General features: G+C 35.2%; 2 protein-coding genes across 3 annotated transcripts; both read left to right on the top strand.

The window, feature by feature from the left end:
• The first annotated feature begins 1,104 nt into the window (after window positions 1-1,104).
• On the top strand, window positions 1,105-7,480 carry LOC122302955 (armadillo repeat-containing protein 7). 2 transcript variants are annotated; one of them, XM_043114444.1, is made up of 9 exons: window positions 1,105-1,372; window positions 1,460-1,645; window positions 3,187-3,246; window positions 4,633-4,792; window positions 5,030-5,066; window positions 6,318-6,391; window positions 6,499-6,592; window positions 6,695-6,777; window positions 7,209-7,480. In XM_043114444.1, exons 4-9 carry the CDS (start codon window positions 4,721-4,723, stop codon window positions 7,389-7,391), a joined length of 543 nt encoding a protein of 180 aa, XP_042970378.1. In that variant the 5' UTR covers window positions 1,105-1,372; window positions 1,460-1,645; window positions 3,187-3,246; window positions 4,633-4,720; the 3' UTR covers window positions 7,392-7,480. The 2 variants fall into 2 exon arrangements, with proteins under 2 accessions (XP_042970378.1, XP_042970377.1); XM_043114443.1 differs by having other exon boundaries at window positions 1,105-1,645.
• A 2,856-nt stretch (window positions 7,481-10,336) lies between these two features.
• Window positions 10,337-16,245, top strand: LOC122302956 (isocitrate dehydrogenase [NADP]). Its single transcript, XM_043114445.1, has 16 exons — window positions 10,337-10,513; window positions 12,105-12,148; window positions 12,256-12,365; window positions 12,709-12,746; window positions 12,877-12,954; window positions 13,046-13,099; window positions 13,180-13,281; window positions 13,443-13,534; window positions 13,741-13,844; window positions 13,995-14,063; window positions 14,150-14,265; window positions 14,415-14,449; window positions 14,809-14,951; window positions 15,117-15,239; window positions 15,323-15,412; window positions 15,884-16,245. Exons 1-15 carry the CDS (start codon window positions 10,465-10,467, stop codon window positions 15,402-15,404), a joined length of 1,239 nt encoding a protein of 412 aa, XP_042970379.1. The 5' UTR covers window positions 10,337-10,464; the 3' UTR covers window positions 15,405-15,412; window positions 15,884-16,245.
• The last annotated feature ends 1,452 nt before the right edge of the window (window positions 16,246-17,697 follow it).

Raw genomic sequence — 17,697 nt, forward strand, 5'->3', positions numbered from 1 at the left:
GACACATAAAGTGAATTTTATAATATTTATTATGTACTTAATGCTACATGAAAAATATACAGCCAACAACAAGGTCTATTCATAAGTTTATCTTTTCCACTTGATGTCTTCAAGTGCGGACAAAAATTTAAAGGAATTTTTTTTAACTCTCACAATTTGGAGCATGTACTTGTTTGTAATTATTATATTTTTGTTGTATTACCTTTCTCCTAAATTCCTAATAAAAGTATTGCCAGATAAGATAACAACTTGCTTATTTTTCGAATTAAAGAGTACTAGATGTCTCAACTATTTCCTTTATGTACTATTTATGCATGTTACTATTCTATTAAAAATAAAGTTATTAAATAATTGTAAAACAGTTATAAATTTATCATTTTTTAAATAATATTAGGCGTCTAATATTACAATCATTCCAACGTAGAAACTCTCATCTCATATATCGAACTACTTATTTTTTATCTTTTCATAATTGTTGAAGGCTTAGTTAAACTCACTGTTAAGGTAATCAAGAAAAGAAATCCTAAGAATTGACTTAAGGCTTTAGGTCTGGGTGTATGCTTCCTATAGGTGTAAGGTTCAAGTCTCTTTGAGTGTAAGTAGTTCTGTTTGGTAAGTGAGATAAAAATTTTGAGTTTAAGATAAAATATTAAAATATTATATTTTAATATTATTATTGTTTTGAGATTTGAAAAAGTTAAGAAAAAGTTAAATTATTTATTATATTTTATATTAGAATTTGAGAAAGTTGTAATGATGAGATGAGAATTTTGAATTTAAGATGAAAATTTTTATCTACCAAACGAAACTTAAGAGTCATTGGATTGAAAGATTTTTTTTTTTAATTACTTAAAAGTGCAATGGTTAGAAATTTCTTTTCAAGAGCCTTGCACTTTTGAAATTAATCGAGATGCTAATCATAAACACTCGTACCAATTAAAAAAAAAAAAAAAAACTAATCGAAAGTAGATCTTTTTATATTTTTTATTTTCCGGCGTTACTACTGTAATGAATCGGCCCGTGAACAGAGCCTGTCTGTTTCTTAAGCCCAACCCAGCCCGCGGAAGGGGAATAAAAAGACAGAAATGATTCAAAACGACGCCGGTTTGCTCGGTAGTTTTCCTTCCCAGCCCGACGTCCCTCTCTATTCTCTCCTCCTGCTCAGACACCACCCCCCGACTTCTCTTTCTTCCCCCATCTCCCGTCTTTCTCTTGACTGCTCTCTCCTCTCTTCCTCCATCTCTCTCAATTCGCTCTATCTCTTCTCCCCGTTGCGCCGCAGCCTGTCGTGCACAGCCGCTGCCAAGGCCTTGCTCCACAGGCTGAGCCGCCGCAATTCCTTGCCGTCTTCGGTTGCAGCTTCATCACGCTGGTAAGTTCCCGTTCTTTTCTCTGTGTGCTCGTATCTCTCAGCTCTTCTCTGTCTCTGCCCCTGTTTCGTGGCTGCGCCTCCACACAGCTCCTCCCAAGCACGAATACGCCGCCAAGCCACTCCACCGTGACACTGTATCAACTTGTCGACACGGATGCTGCTTTTCCTCGCCGGTGAGTCTCTCTCTCTGCTGCAGCCTCCGCCGCACCCTACTTGGAGTACGTCGCTCCACATGCCGGGTTCAGCCGCCGCTAAAATAGTCCGTCTCTCGAGGTAAGATGCGTTGGCAGTTGGAAAATTTTGTTGCTGTTATGGCGCTTGTTCAGTCGGTGGGTTGAGATTTGTTGGATAGTAAGATCGGTGGAAATTGGTAATTTATGTCGACTTTGAAAGCCGGGTTTACGGTGGAAATTGGTACTGTTTGGCCGTTGTGGAGTCTGATTTGTGTTTCTGGTGTATTAATGGTTTGGTTGTGGTTTCAATGTGATTTGGATAGAATCTGGTTGTTGACATGGAGATAGAAGTAAGCGGGTTGGGATGAAGTATTAGTGAAATCAGTTGGTGTACCAGTGAGTCGATGGGTATAAAAGCATGGTTTTGAGTATGGTTGGTTGGGTGTGAAAGTTGGATCATTAGGTCTTGGGATGATAAATAATGGAGGGCTGTTTGGAGTATCTATGCAGTTAGTCAAAATATTCACAATAGGAGTATTTGAAGTAAACATATATGGTAAGATTTGATTTAAATGGGTCGGCTTGTTAAGTAATGAGTGCTTATGAAATATTTGAATGGACATATTCATAATTGGAGTAGCTTCAGCCGGTTATAATATAAACGAAGTTCTGGAAGTTATTTTGTTGGTTTGGAGTTGAGTAGTAATCGGTTTAGAAGAATTGGAACAATGGGGTTGTTGTCATTGAGTAGTATAGTAGTGCTGCCTTATTTTAGATGTGCTAGTTTATTTCTATTGCTTTATAGTTTGCATTAATTATGTTTAGGTGACGATCGACATTTGCTTGGCTCTATTGTGAGGAAATTTAGAGAAGTTGAAAAGTTTAGGTAATTGGTGATCCTATACTAGACTTTGCATAAAACTAGTTGGGGTTGATTTTGTGAAAAACATGCATATTTTTGTTATGAAAACAATCTCAATCATTTTTGCACTACTCTTTGTATCTAAATAAGAAAGTGAAATATTTTTCTATCTTGACTGGTGTAAACATGAGCATTTTTTGTACTCTGTTCTCAACTACATAAAAAGAGCGAATATGAAGTATGAAATTTGTATATGATTATATGATATTTATCTGCTTAGTACTTTGTTACGATATGATGTTGCATCCGGCAAGACATTCCGTTTTTGCTTTTGTCCCGACCTTACCACGGGTGTAAAACTGTGGTCTCTGTTATTATGTTGGTACCAATATATCTGTCTTTGAGTGCATCTACTTTGGAGACAAAGTGGTTTTCTATGTGGTCTTTCTTGTGTGCATACTTGGTGCATAGAGTTTAAAAGAGGGAGATTTTACTTTTGTTTCTGCCCAGTTTGGCTATCGGGAATACCACAACCTTACCACAGGGGTTAAACATGGCATTTGTTTTGTTTTGATGATGTTTCAGTTATGCTTATGCCAAAGGCATTTTATCTATATTATTATTGTAAATAAATGTTTCTGAAATATTGTTCTATTATTTTTGAGATTTTGTTTTGTTCTGCATTTTGTAACTCGCTCATGTTTACCTAGTAGTATAGGTTCACTGCTTACTAAGTCGGTGGACTTACCCCTTTATTTCCATTTTTTTTTTTTTTACAGATGACTTTGATGGCTGTGACAATTGAAATAGATGGCATGTGACATGATTATAATAGAAAGGTGAGATGAATGCCAGGTGGCATAAATGAATTGGTGAGATTTTAGAGAATATTTAATAGTGTTGAGTTAAATTTCTTTGGAAGGATTTTTGAAATGTTTGATTTTGGAGGATTATTGTATTTAAGTTTTATATTTTGTAGATTTTAGGTTAAAAGTTCACCCCCGGGCTTCCGTCTACAACAACACCCACAAACACAAACCTACCTCACGGCCCAGGATCATTGTGCACAGCCCCACCGTTAGCTAGCACCGTTTATTCTGCAGTACATTCACCAACACACCTTTGAACCTTTATGAACACCAAGGAACCCACGTCACACCAACTTCAAGGCTTGGAACCATTTTCTCATATTCGATAGAAAAATTGTTGGGCAAAGGGAACCAAATATTTGATACCAAATCTCTTGATAGGGGATTGGACCTCCAATTGAAGGGTCAATCTTTTATAGATAAATACACAACTATCGATCCAAAAACCCTAGCTTTTGGTGGCTCTAATCTATAGCTCACTTCCTCCGTGACTCAAACCCGACATGATCTTTTGGTATCGAAGGCCCAACTATTCATAAAATGTACGATTGTTTGAATACTAATTTAATTACGCTTTTAACTTATTGTCATAATACAAACCTCTAAATATTTGCTTAAAACACCTGTGACTCTGGTGATAATCAACCACACGGAATCTATAGTTTAATATTAATATAGGGCTAGATCATGCCCAATATAGAAACTAGAAAAGGTTATAAGGTAACAAATCACGCATAATGGTATAGTTGAGAGACTATCGGGGATCCTATCACAAACCCTAACTTAAACTTTTAGTTAAAACAAAATTCAATTTAGGTAATTTCTTGAGTTGTGATGCTTCAAAATTTTTGGGAGGTTTCGATCGGGCTTAGGACTAGATGGTTCGGGGTAGTTTAAGACTTTGTTTGGTTACATAGATGAGATGAGAAATATATAAATAGTATGAGATAGCTTGTGAATAATAGTGAAATAGTTTGACTTAAGATGATTTATGAGGTTTTGGGAAAGGAAAGAGAAAAATTTGAATAAAAATATTAGAAAGTTAAAATATTGTTAGAATATAATTTTTTGATATAATTTTTGTTTTGAGGTCTGAAAAAGTTGAATTTTTTTTTTTTTGTGTTTTGTTTGCAAGTTTAGGAAAATTGTAATGATAAGGGTAATGATTAGATGAAAAAGTTGAAAATTTGAAATTAAAAAATATTCGTATTTGAATGGTGTTTGGATATTGAGATGAGATGAGATGTGATGAAATGGTTTGTGAAACCAAACAGGGCCTAAGACTGACCTTGGCCACACAACATTCTTGCTACTAGTTTGCTTTTCTTTTTGTTTGATTTTTAAATTTTTTTTCAGGGAATCTCTTTCTACCCTGTAGCTGTCACGAAACCCTCTTTCTGGAGCTTTATGAATCGCCTGTTTTAGTGAAGTAATTAAAACAAGGATGTTTACCAATGAACAGAGACAAGAAGAGCGAACGGGAAGATACGGAACTCCAAGGCTGCAATATCTTCAAGTACTATACTGAAGATTTTGAACATTTACGACGTTATATCATTATTTACTTTGTTGTATTGCCATTCTATTTCTTGAATGTGCCAAAATTATGCAAACTTCATGATTATTTAGTTTTGTTTTTACGAATATTGCAGTCATTACCTTTGATGTGAAAGATTGTCGATTCATATACCCATATATGCTTTGTTGACTGTTGATGTATTCATGTGGGAACTAATTTTCCCATTTGTTACAGGAATTGGTAAGCCAGTTTCAGAGTTCTACCGATGAAGGTATGAATCATCCAGATTGTATTTCTTTGTTTCTGTGTGGGTATGACTTTTGTTTTTCAAGTATATGATTTTGATCCTTCAGCATATACGAAAATGAGGGAGTGTCAAGCTTGTGATGTAGCAATTGCAGTTTTATTAGGTCCCTCCACAATATCTATATGATTTTAAATCGATCAGCTGAAAAAGGTAAAATCCAATTTAAAAACTGAGAAGTTAAAAAAATAAATTGAGACCTTGTATACCATGTCATTAAGTTTACTCTATGGATATGAGTAATTTAGGAGAAAAAAAATACAGGGGACACCATAAGATATGTTGAGTTAATGTGATGGTATGGCTATCAACCAGTTCTAGGACTGGTACCATCAAAGGGTAGTTGATGCCTTGCATTCTTATAGCGTTAATGCTCTAGTGAGGCTCTTACACATTTAGGATATAGGATTATGTGATCTAGTTATTATTCAACGAGTTATACCAATTCCTGAAACAATTACTTCTATGGTGCATTTCATGCTACTCTCATTACGATATAACATGTTACCAAATTTTACTTTGTATGCATCAAGAGAATGGTGTGGCTGAACATATATTCATTTTGTTGTGACTACTATTATGATACCTCATATGATAAGTATAAGGGTAGGTGGTGAATGAGATCCCACATTGATTGGGAATGAGAAATTTTTGCTCTTTATAAGGTTCCAATGGAGCTCCAATTGTATCATTGATTAATCCTTTTAGAGTATAGGCCATGTGGTTTGGGCCTTCCATTGGGGCGTTACAAATGGTATTAGAGCCTATCCCAACAAGAAATGTGGGACTTGAGCCGTGTCATCTACAACAGACAGGCTCGATGAGGACGTCGGAAATTTAAGGGGGGAGATTGTGATACCTCATATGATAAGGAAAATGGTAGGTGGTGAATAGGATCCCACATTATTTGAGAATGTGAAGTTCTTGCTCTTTATAAAATTCCGATGGGGCTCCAATTGTATTATTGACTAGTTCTTTTGGAGTATAAGCCATGTGGTTTGGACCTTCCATTGAGGCGTTACAATTATAACTTGGTCTTTAGATCAAATAGCATTCTTCCGCCCATATGAAAGGTTGGAGAGTGAAGTCAACAAGTGTTGAATCCTGTATGGTGCTCTTAACTAAGTTGTGTTTTTCTTTTTTTGGACAATTAATTCAATTGTGGGTACATCCTCAACCGTGAAACTTGCACTTGATCCATCATTCTTTTACTTACAGAAACAAAAGAGAAAATTGGTGCTAACCTGGCAAACTTTGCTTATGACCCGTACAATTATAAATTCTTGCGCCAGGTATGATATCTTGTTTTCATTATTGAAATAAATTGGCTGCAAATGAATTAAAATACATTTTGTAACATTTTCCAAATCGTGAAGATTTACTTTTGATGTTTAAACAGCTCAATGTTTTGGAGCTTTTTCTTGATTGCATAACAGAACCTAATGAGAAGCTTGTGGAATTTGGGGCTGGCGGGATATGCAATTCCTGCGCTGGTCAGTGCAGCAATTTAATCCTTTAGATTCCTAAAAGCATTATATTTTCCACCATAAAGTACAATTTTGGCTAAACATTAGCTCCTGTTTTTATATATGTAGATCCATTGAATGCTGAAGTTGTCACTCAGTGTGGTGGGATTCCTCTTATTGTTCAATGTTTATCAAGCCCTGTTAGAAACACTGTAAGTGCCAAAACTTGTAGACAATGGATGTTTACACTGCTTTGACTCCATTATTTTTGGTTTTTGGAAATCAAGCTTCAAGCATTAGCATGGGACTAAAGGACTGCAGACAGCCAAACAAAATTTTCTTTTGCTTTGAAAAAGAAGCGATACAGAGTTGTTTCTGTATTATACTTATTTACGCCTAACATGTGCATTGCAAACCATTTTTCCAAATTGAAAGCCACTTAATGATTTATGATTTCTTTCTCTTTTATCTTCAAGAAATAGACGATATGATTTTGGTGCCTAACTGTTGCTGATTTCAATTCCAATCATGATAGTGAATGCTATCTCAAGATTGTATGTAACCTGGCATTGATCATTGATGTGCCAAGATTAGAGATACAGATACTTAATTCGGTTTGGCATGAATTCACATTGATTTACAGGTGAACTATGCACTTGGGAGTCTTTATTATCTCTGCAACGCATCTAACAGGGAAGAAATTTTAAAGCCGGAAGTGATCGACCTCATCAGGAGGTATGCTGATGCTGAAGCGGTTAGTGTCAGCTTTAGTAATTTGGCCAAGGCATTTTTGGACAAACATGTTAGAACGAGTGAGACTAAATAAGCTTGCTCTCCCCTAATGAATCTTTCAATGACACGACAATCATATGGAAGATTGGTTCTAAATTCACAATTATTTTCCCTTTCTGATTTCTTGCTTGGGCTAATCATTCTCTCGTCCTTCTGTATGAGTTTTTTGTTGCACTGAACTTAATGGTTCTGTAGGAGTCTTGTGTTTTTGAAGTCTCGTGCTAAGATTGACAACAACTCAAGTCTATCCGTTGGATGAAGGGAATAGAGTATTGGGCTAGAAAAGTCGGCTTCTGTTCATGAAAAAAAGAAAAAGAAAAATAGTCGGACTGTAGCGTTGTTGAGCCCAGTGATGAAGCAGCTTGGACCATTATCGCTTGAGCTCCAGCCAATATAGACTTTATGAATTTTTGGTACCTACGCGGGTCTGAGTCTGAGACTTGTATGATTTTCAAAACTTTTCGTCATAAGAGAGAAAAAAAGGAATTGATTGGTACTGAAGTCGCACAATTGCATTGAAATAGACCAGAAGTCCAGGATCGAGACAATCCCACCACAATGGCGATCTCCAGCGACTTGCTCCCCAAAAACTGTCCTCAAACGAAGAATATGGTTTCTAATCACTCAAGTTTTCAAAGGTTGCACAGCTTTTTTCACCAGATTGCATTGAACTTATAGACGAGACAAAAATGAAGATGAAAATGGTTAGAGGAATTTTTTTTTTTTTTTTTAATTCACGAGAATGCCATTTTTTTTCTATAATAGATATAAAAATAAGAAGTTCATTCAAATGACTGTCGATTAGGGGTGACTCAATTTTCATAAAAGAATTGCTGCCTCCTCATTGAGAGGACGCTATCAAAAATTTTATTCATCATCTTCATATATTATATTTTCTTTTCTTATCAAATGTGTATTGTGTAGTATATGGATAATGAGTAAAAGAATTTAATAATTTTAAGAATAATAAAATTTAAAAAAATGTGATGAATGGTGTATGAAAATGATAAATAACAAACTTCGTGGATTAAACAAGTCTCGGTATATTTGGGAGATACCGGTGGTCTCTCTTTTCATCCCCTTATAAAATAAGGTATGAAAAGTCTTGTTAGGGCCACTTTAACTTTAGTATTATTAAAATAGCATAGTCTATAACCGATCCCTACGACAATAACGTAGACGGGATATTTTTATTTTCCCAGATTTCTCCTCCATTTGGCTTGAATTCTGATTTGGAGAAATATTTTGTTTGTATCAAACGGGGTTATGCTACCGAGTTGGGTGGAGTAAAGCATTACCCAACGGTTCCCATTCTACTGCGCAATGCTGAAATTGGTCTTGTCACGTGATGGTCATGTTATATTATTATCGAATTTTTTTAAATAAGAAAGAAAAGAAAAACACGGAACTGCTACTTGTCCGATCTAACGAGTCAAATTGATCGGTACACTTCAAGCAGCATAAATAGTTTTTTCCATTAAAAAAAATAAGGGACATAAAAAAACAAAAAACCAAATCAAAGAAAGTCATTGTAAGAGACGTCACGGCACCCGCAATCGCGTTACATTAAAAAGGTGATCTACTTCTCATCAAATTTTTTAAAGTTTTTATATAAAATATAATAAATAATTTAATTTTTAAAATTTTTTTAAAAAATAATAATATTAAAAATCAATTTTAATAATATTTTATTTAATTTTCATATTTTATTTAAAATCATCCCATCTCTAAATCTAAATCAGTTCTTAATAAAGGTGATTTGATAACAAATTTAAATGGATATACTTCAAAAATATTGAACGAGCACTTTCAATAGATTTTTCACCATATCTTTTAAAATATATCATTAAAATTTAATTTTTTATTTTATATACTGATTTTTACAATATATTGTATATTAATTTATCTATTTTTTATTCATATTATTTAAATATTATATTTTTTTAATATTTTTTATTCATTTAGAGTATTTTGTGTAATTATCAATAGTATTTTCAAATCTTTTGATATTTACAATATTTTTTCATATATAATGTTATATAATTATGTTTTATTTTAAATTAATCTAAATTTATAAACTAAACTAAAATATAAATTAATTCAAAAAATGAAAATAAGAGACTATATTTTTTTAAAAAGATTATTTGACATTAATAAGGTGAGGAATACATTAAAATTTTATGGGTCCCACCGTCCATTGCAACTTCCCTTTGCACATGTTGGGTTTATATGCACATATGCAGATCATTGGACGATAATTTAGCTGCAGATTTTGTCTCTGGCGCCCAAAAAAGACGAAAGAGTAGGGACGAGAGAGTCTAAAATAGAAATAAATGAATTTTGAAGAAATGAGAAAATAAATAGAGGAGAGTAAAATTAATTTAAAATATTTATAATAATTATGAATAGTTTCATCCACATTTAATAGTTCAAAATGAGGGATGAAATATAAAATTCATTGAATGATATTTTTAAGAGATTTTTTATTTTTTTTATATTTAAAAAAGAATTATATTATATAACATCTATTGGAGTGCTCTAGTTAGGTAATTGAATGTTACGACAAGATCAATCAGACTAATAAAAATGGATCCGATCCAGCTTGCAATTCTGAACGGTTGGTCGTCGCAGGATGAAAAAGTGGTGGACTGACTTAGAGGCGTGCCGAACCAGATCAATACTGTTTTCGTGTATCCCTCGACATTAGTCGGGACGAACATCCTGTGTCAATTAAAAAAATAAATCACATTGGAATTATAAGAGGAATGAGCGCGGCATTGAAAACGTTCAAAAGGTCTCAGTCTGCCTAAAATTTTTATACGAAAATATTAAATACTATATGCTTAATACTTTAAAAATAAAAAAGAAATAAAGAAGGAGTAGAATCCAGAAGGACAAAGTCAAATACTCGTACAATCCTAATCAGAACGCACAAACTCAAGTCTGAAACGGGAATGACTGAATGATACGAGTATATGACTATTATGTTCTAATAATATAAAAGCGTCTTCAGGCTCATTCACCGTTCACCGCTCTCATTCTTCCTCTTCTTCCTCTTACTACCAACTCCAACACGATTCTCTCTGTGTTAAACTGTTTAGACTAACATGGCGTTCGACAAGATCAAGGTGGCCAACCCCGTCGTTGAGATGGACGGTGAGATCTCTCTCTCTCTCTCTCTCTCTCTCTCTCTCTCTCCCCATAAAAAATGCCTTTCAATATCTCGATCTTTTCTCTCTGAGCTTCCCCATTCGCAGATCCATTTGGTTTACTATTGTCTACTATTTTGTTATTATACGTTGAAACGTCATTAAGAACGATTCCTTTTTTGTTTCGTTTATTATTTCCCAAACATCGCCTCTGATTGCTTATAAACCACGATCTCCAACTTCAATATCTTCAGAGTTCCCCTTTTTTTCATGTTGATGAAATCATCTTACTGTTTTTTTTTAATTTTATAATTATATATAAGTTTTTTTAATTATCGAATGCTGCCTGAGCAGTACTTAATTCATTCGCGTGTTGTAGTTAAGATCTCTACGTAACTAGTCTTTTGATAATTGTGGTCACTATAAATGTTTGTCGCGATGAGAATAGTCCGATCTAACTAACGAGTAGGACATTCTTTTGCAATATGTGTTTCAAGTATATACAAGGCTCGATGTTGATTTGTGCTTGAATCGGGCTCTGCGTAAAAGAGCTCCATCTCACTCGTAAGTTGTAAGAAAATCACCCAGCTCGGCTCGGCTCACGGTATTCTATATTGAAGGGCCAAATGCAGTCTGTTACCTCGGCAGCACTTAGAAATTTTAAGAAAAGCAATGCTTATAGGTTGAAATAGTACCTGATAAGATATGTTTTTTTCGGATGGCCTGTTTTAGTCGGTTGCGATTGCAAGGAATGAACTAAAACAGGCCATGTCCCTGGTATGCAAGTGGTCCTATGGAAGTGTCTGTTGCGACTGCAAGGAATGAAATATGGCCTGTATTTTTGTGGGTTTGGTGTGTCCAAAAATTCTAAATCCCTCATCTCCAAGTTGTGTTTAATATTATTTCACTGTTATGTGTAAATTATTTAGATAATGTTTGCTTACAGTGTGGCAGTTAGTCTATGGCTGCTTTAACATGTGGCTCTGAAATCATTTCTGGGTTATAAAAGGAAAAAGCCTTAAAATATTGTTTTATTTTTTTGTTTTCTATGTTTTAACTGTGGCGATGTCTGACTTTAAATATGTAGCTCTAATAACGTATTTTTGAGTTCATAGGTTGCTTGGAGATGCAAGTTCTTAATGCTATTTTGTTGGTGACCTTATTTCATAATCTAAGTCCTTTGGCAAACTTTGCCATAACTTGAACTGCATGCAGCAGATTAACCGTATGTCAGTGGCATTGTCGTGCCGGCTGATATGCCAGTTATTGATGATGGTGAAAATTTGCAATGCCAAATGGAAACAAATTTTTTGAAAGTAAAATATTATTAAATGGAGAAATAGAAACAGATATAGGGGGCGGGCAATGAACTTTTTCTGCTATTTCTGAAACCTTCTAACCTCCATGAAATGTTTGATCATTGGATAAAGGCCTGGCTTCACAGGTGTGTGGCCACGAAGTATTAGGATATTATGAGTTAGACTTGGCATTATCCTCAACTTTGCCATCTTCATTGTTTCAAAGCTTTGATTTTGATGTAGTTGACTGTATTCTCTTTCCTAAGTCTCACAGTTTTCTTTTTTTATCCTACTACACAGGAGATGAAATGACTCGAGTTTTCTGGAAATCAATAAAGGATAAGGTAATTTTAGTTTTAGCTAAATCATTAATGTGTAATTTGTTCAATTTTTCTAGTCAAAGTTTTGAGGGAATCACTTGTATGGATCATTTTTTTGGCGGTATCTGCAGCTTATTTTCCCCTTTCTGGAGTTGGACATCAAGTACTTTGACCTTGGCCTTCCTCATCGTGATGCCACTGATGATAAAGTAACAATTGAAAGTGCAGAGGCTACTCTTAAGTATGTGTTGGTACATTTTTTTTTTTTTTTTTTGAAGTTTCTAGAAATGCTGTATTCTGTCTTTTTCTTGTTTGAAGCAACTTCTGTGTGAAAATAAAATTCAACTTTTTTTTTTCTCATTTATCTTGCTTGTAGTGAATAATAATATTCAGTCATTAATAATCAGAAATTTTTTTTTTTGCTTTTTGTGGTTTTTAGATTCTGTATTTGCTATGATATATTCTTGTGCCTAGGGTTCAATTTTTATTTGGTGGTAATTTTAATTTTGATCTGACTATGGTGTGACCTAATTATAAATCCTTTTCTTTTTGTTGTGCATTGACTAGTAATTTTTCAATTATAGGTACAACGTAGCAATCAAGTGTGCAACAATTACTCCAGGTACTAATGTTTTAACTTGCACATTCTTTTTGCTGTTAAAATCCTGACCTGACTGAATCCTTACTTTTATGATGATGTCTCCACTCCTGGACATGAACCAAAGTTTCATAATTTTGCTGGTGTTTAACAGATGAAGGTCGTGTGAAGGAGTTTAGCTTGAAGCAGATGTGGAAGAGTCCAAATGGGACAATTAGGAATATTTTGAATGGTCAGTGAACGTAGCAATCAGTCATGATTGAATGGTCAGTTACAGCTACTTGGGATTGTTTCATGAGGGCTGTTATTACTATTTTCTGCAGGTACTGTCTTCAGAGAACCAATTATTTGCAAGAACATTCCTCGCCTTGTCCCAGGTATGTATAATGACATTGCATCGATATTCTTTTAGTGATGTCATGGATTTCTACTGAGTACTGATTGTGGATGTTGTCAGGTTGGACCAAGCCTATATGCATCGGAAGGCATGCTTTTGGTGATCAATACCGTGCAACTGATACAGTTATTAAAGGAGCTGGGAAATTGAAACTAGTGTTTGGTAAATTTTTTACTTTTTCTGAATCTTTTCTGAGATCCTGTATATTAGGTTTCATAATCTACTGCCCAAATAGATGCATGGATAATTTTTTCCGTACTTTTTTCAAAGCTCCAAATTTTACTCTTACTTACTGGGTTATGAGGTCCATAAAATGATTGCAGTGCCAGAAGGACAGGATGAGAAGACGGAGCTTGAGGTTTTCAACTTTACAGGTGCCGGGGGAGTGGCATTGTCAATGTATAACACTGATGAGGTTTGTTTCTGGGAACTCCTTTTAGGTTCAGTTGAAATATAGATTGCTGAAGCAAATCCTAATCAGGTCTCTCCCTTGTATACTTCCCGTGCACATGGGTCATGCCTATTGTTTTCTTCTACAAAATTCTTGAATATTTATAAAAAAAATATAGATTGCTGGAGTTCACTGATTTTTTCTGTTATATATTTAATGCATACATTCAGTCTATCCGTGCTTTTGCTGAGGCTTCCATGAACACTGCCTATGAGAAAAAATGGCCACTTTATCTTAGCACAAAGAATACAATTCTAAAGAAGTATGATGGAAGGTATGCAGCCTGGTTAGTGTGTTAATTTTGAACTTTCATTTGATTAATATTTTTTGTTTTAAACAGATTAGATGTTATTATGTTCAAGTATTCTTGGCTTCTTGTTCCCTCAACATACGTTTGATCATCATATACATTCTTTCAATGAAGATTCAAGGACATATTTCAAGAAGTTTATGAGGCCAAGTGGAAATCAAAGTATGAGGCTGCTGGCATATGGTGAGTGTCAGTTTTTTGTTTCAAAATGATGGTTTGTGTGTGTTACCCTTTTATTCGCTTAGTTACTTATACTATCGAATTACAAGGTATGAACACCGACTCATTGATGATATGGTGGCTTATGCTCTCAAGAGTGAAGGAGGTTATGTATGGGCATGCAAGAACTATGATGGTGATGTCCAGAGTGATTTCTTAGCCCAAGGTTTGTGTAACAGATTGCTCATGACATCAACAGAGAGAGTTTCTGTATTCTGTGCTTGGACCTAAACTTATTATTGCTGCCCATTTCAATGTTGAATCTGGGCATTTACTGGTTGGTTGTGATCACTAACTTCTAAACACATGGTGCAGGGTTTGGATCTCTTGGATTGATGACTTCTGTACTGGTGCGTTTTGTGTTTAAGTGTTGTTTTGATTTCTTGGGATGAGAGCTTTGTTCACTAGAGCATATATGATTAGATGACAACATTCTGCCATACATACCATGTTATGCCTGGTATGGAGGCATTTTTTGTATTTCTAGTGTTTGGGTGCTGATACAATAGTTATAGGATATGGCGAGGTAGAGGTGGGAGAGTATGGTCATAACGATTGGAGACACAAAAATATAGAATGTAGAAATACGCTAGAATAGGCATTGGGATGAAAACAAATGACATGATGGCATCTATCTCTATCTCTCTATACCTTTTTCTCTTCCTTATGTGTGTAGTTTTGACTTACTTGTAAAATAAATGGGTTTCAGGTGTGTCCTGATGGAAAGACCATAGAAGCAGAAGCTGCCCATGGTACCGTTACACGGCACTATAGGGTTCACCAGAAAGGAGGTGAAACCAGCACAAACAGCATTGCCTCAATATTTGCTTGGTCGCGAGGGCTTGCACACAGGTATATGATATGGTTTTGTTGATCTGCAGACTTGGGTTCTGCAATAGATACTTAAACTATTATGCAGATTGCAAGTTTCACAAGGGGAAGAGAAAGGATGAGTATTGATTACTTATGTAGAGTAAACATTTCTCTACAAGGATCTGACAATGTTTTGGTTGACAGGGCAAAGTTGGATGGGAATGCTAGACTATTGGATTTCACTGAGAAACTAGAAGCTGCTTGTGTTGGAGCTGTGGAATCTGGGAAGATGACCAAGGATCTTGCTATTCTTATCCATGGACCTAAGTAAGTGTGTGTAGAAGAGGTCAATGTTCTATTTAAGATGATTACTATTTCATGGTGGTGATATACCATTACACATCGTGCAGGGCCACTAGGGATCACTATCTGAATACTGAAGAGTTCATTGATGCTGTTGCAGCAGAACTTAGAGCAAGACTTTCAGCCTGAGCATAGCTGTATGTCAACACATTATTATTCTTCTATGCACTAGAATGGTGTTTATACTGCAGTTGCTGTCTTTCTTTTAATCTGTATGTAATAAGAGATAAAAATATGATATGACGTTTATGGGAGTTTATTTTGGCCTACAACCTCTATTTTTTTTCTACAAGACTGGTGGCAAGTGCTATAACATTGGGAGATAGATGCTTGTTATTGCTAGAAAGCCAGAATACATGGGTTGGAAGAAATTATTTTCTTTTGCTATTGTAGTTTGGACCGTAAGATTGTGTTGTTGCTCTTGGTTTTCTAATCTCAATATTGATCTCAATTGCTTATCTTGCTTTGTTGCTCCTTCTGTGTTTGAATTGGGGAACGGAGTTTATTAATCTTTGTGCTCTTCCCACCATTTGGTTGTTTATGTTCTTTCATTTTGGACCAATTTTTGTGATAACTCAAAATAATGAAGGTTTTGGTTTATGTTGCAGGAATGGATTGGGAACCTGACGAATGAGAAAGTCTTTTTGGTAATCTGTTTGGCAACAGGGAGGAATAAAAAATGTTTTCGTTATTTTTTTCCGGGGGGGTGGGGGCGGGGCGGGGCGGCTCGCTAATTCTGACTTCTTTTTACTAGACGGGTCTCAACTTTCATCCCATATGCTGCTGTGCTATGCGCAGTAGACTGCGGTGTTTTACTTGCTTGAAAGAGTTTACTTATATAAGGTATTAAGTTCCCTAGTGTTTATCGTATGCCTTTCACACATCCAGAGTTATTAAAGTGAATTACCATAAAATCATTGTAAAGATTTGCAATTGATTAACATATGGGTTCACGTGGTATGGACTGAAACAAACATTTTCATATTTTACATTCTTCCCGTTGACCGGGACTAACTGCACATACTAGCAAGATGTTTCCAGGCTTTAGTATATAACATGCTTTGCATCGTTCCACAGTATGACCAGCCGGATTGTTTAGATATGTGGGCACCGCCCTCGTGAACCGGTGAAAAAGTCATTGCACTACTTTTAACGTCTTGAATATCTTGGATAAATGTTATGAGTTACAGTCCTTATATTAGTTGGTCCTAATCTTGGTTACCTTGGTACTCAATAAGAGATGCTCATAGTTTTAATTCGTGGATAAAGAATATGGTAAGGGGATCAGACCGCGTGCACCATGATTGAATTGCATTACAGGAGATCGAATCATGGAAATGTGCTTACAATTAAATAGTGCACATTGTTTATTGTTTGTCTTGACTCTTGAAAAAGGAAAAACCAGTGCACCATTGATACTCGTCACTTCCCCGGGCCCTTCACTTTTCCCTTTCCTCATCCTCAGCTCATCAATATTGCCCACGTGCCACGCCATCATTTCCCACCGCCCGGAGACGCTGAGAATTAGAATTACATTCACATGAGTATTACCTTTGTGCGAGGGTAGCCCTCATCCGACCTCCTCAGTCCTCCTAGATTCGTTTCTAAACAAAGAATGCGACTATTATCTTTGCCCATGAGTGATTCCCCACTATATGCATTACAGCTGCTTATATTGTTCGAACGGGGGAGAAGACACTAACAATAATTTGATCATCCAATATCCTATTACATTTAATGTTGTTGGTATTCATACTATGTATGTGTCTCTAAATTATTAGAAGGATTAGAATAATAAAATTGTAGAAGATGTTCCCAATGATGCACTTGGGAAACTTTCTTTTAAATTAAAGGTCAATATGTTTTAATCGAGATGCTATTAGCATATATTCCACCCAAAGAAGCCCGCTAAACTTCGGATGGGTTCGAGTTTTAATTTCATCGTATCCACGCACGTGGCGATGGAAGTTTCCTCCTCCCTATCCTGTTCTTTAATTATTACATTTCTGCACTGCCCAGAAAAATTAAATAATAATAATAATAATAATAATAATAATAATAAACATTATTTGCACAAAACGTGCTCATTATTAATCAAAAGAAATCTGCACCGATAAAAGCCAATCCTTTTTTATTTTTCTTCTGAGTTTATTTACCAATAATACACTAACAGTTCAACCTTTTAGATGCAGGCAGGCAGCACATGTAGAGTTTTCTTTTAAAATCATTCTGCCTCGAGTCTTCACAATTATTGGTGTTTCATAAGTCTTATGGGCTTATGAGCTTATCTTCCTTTCCTCGTGATTGGCATTTTCTGTTGTCCTACAACTATCATGTTTTATTTTCATATAATCTTTTTATAGTTGAAGCATTTTTCTTAATTCATGCATCTAATTGACTTGTACAGATGATTTTAATGAGA

This window comes from Carya illinoinensis, chromosome 3 (assembly GCF_018687715.1).
Source record: "Carya illinoinensis cultivar Pawnee chromosome 3, C.illinoinensisPawnee_v1, whole genome shotgun sequence".
Taxonomy (NCBI): domain Eukaryota; kingdom Viridiplantae; phylum Streptophyta; class Magnoliopsida; order Fagales; family Juglandaceae; genus Carya; species Carya illinoinensis.

Bases quoted from the DNA above. Each gene is read 5' to 3' on its own strand.
- LOC122302955 (XM_043114443.1), top strand. From the start codon at position 4,721: ATGTTTACCAATGAACAGAGACAAGAAGAGCGAACGGGAAGATACGGA. The intron at 4,793-5,029 runs GTACTATACTGA...CATTTGTTACAG, and splicing joins CAAGGCTGCAATATCTTCAA to GAATTGGTAAGCCAGTTTCA. The intron at 5,067-6,317 runs GTATGAATCATC...TTTTACTTACAG, and splicing joins TCAGAGTTCTACCGATGAAG to AAACAAAAGAGAAAATTGGT.
- LOC122302956 (XM_043114445.1), top strand. From the start codon at position 10,465: ATGGCGTTCGACAAGATCAAGGTGGCCAACCCCGTCGTTGAGATGGAC. The intron at 12,747-12,876 runs GTACTAATGTTT...GGTGTTTAACAG, and splicing joins GTGTGCAACAATTACTCCAG to ATGAAGGTCGTGTGAAGGAG. The intron at 14,064-14,149 runs GTGAGTGTCAGT...TCGAATTACAAG, and splicing joins TATGAGGCTGCTGGCATATG to GTATGAACACCGACTCATTG.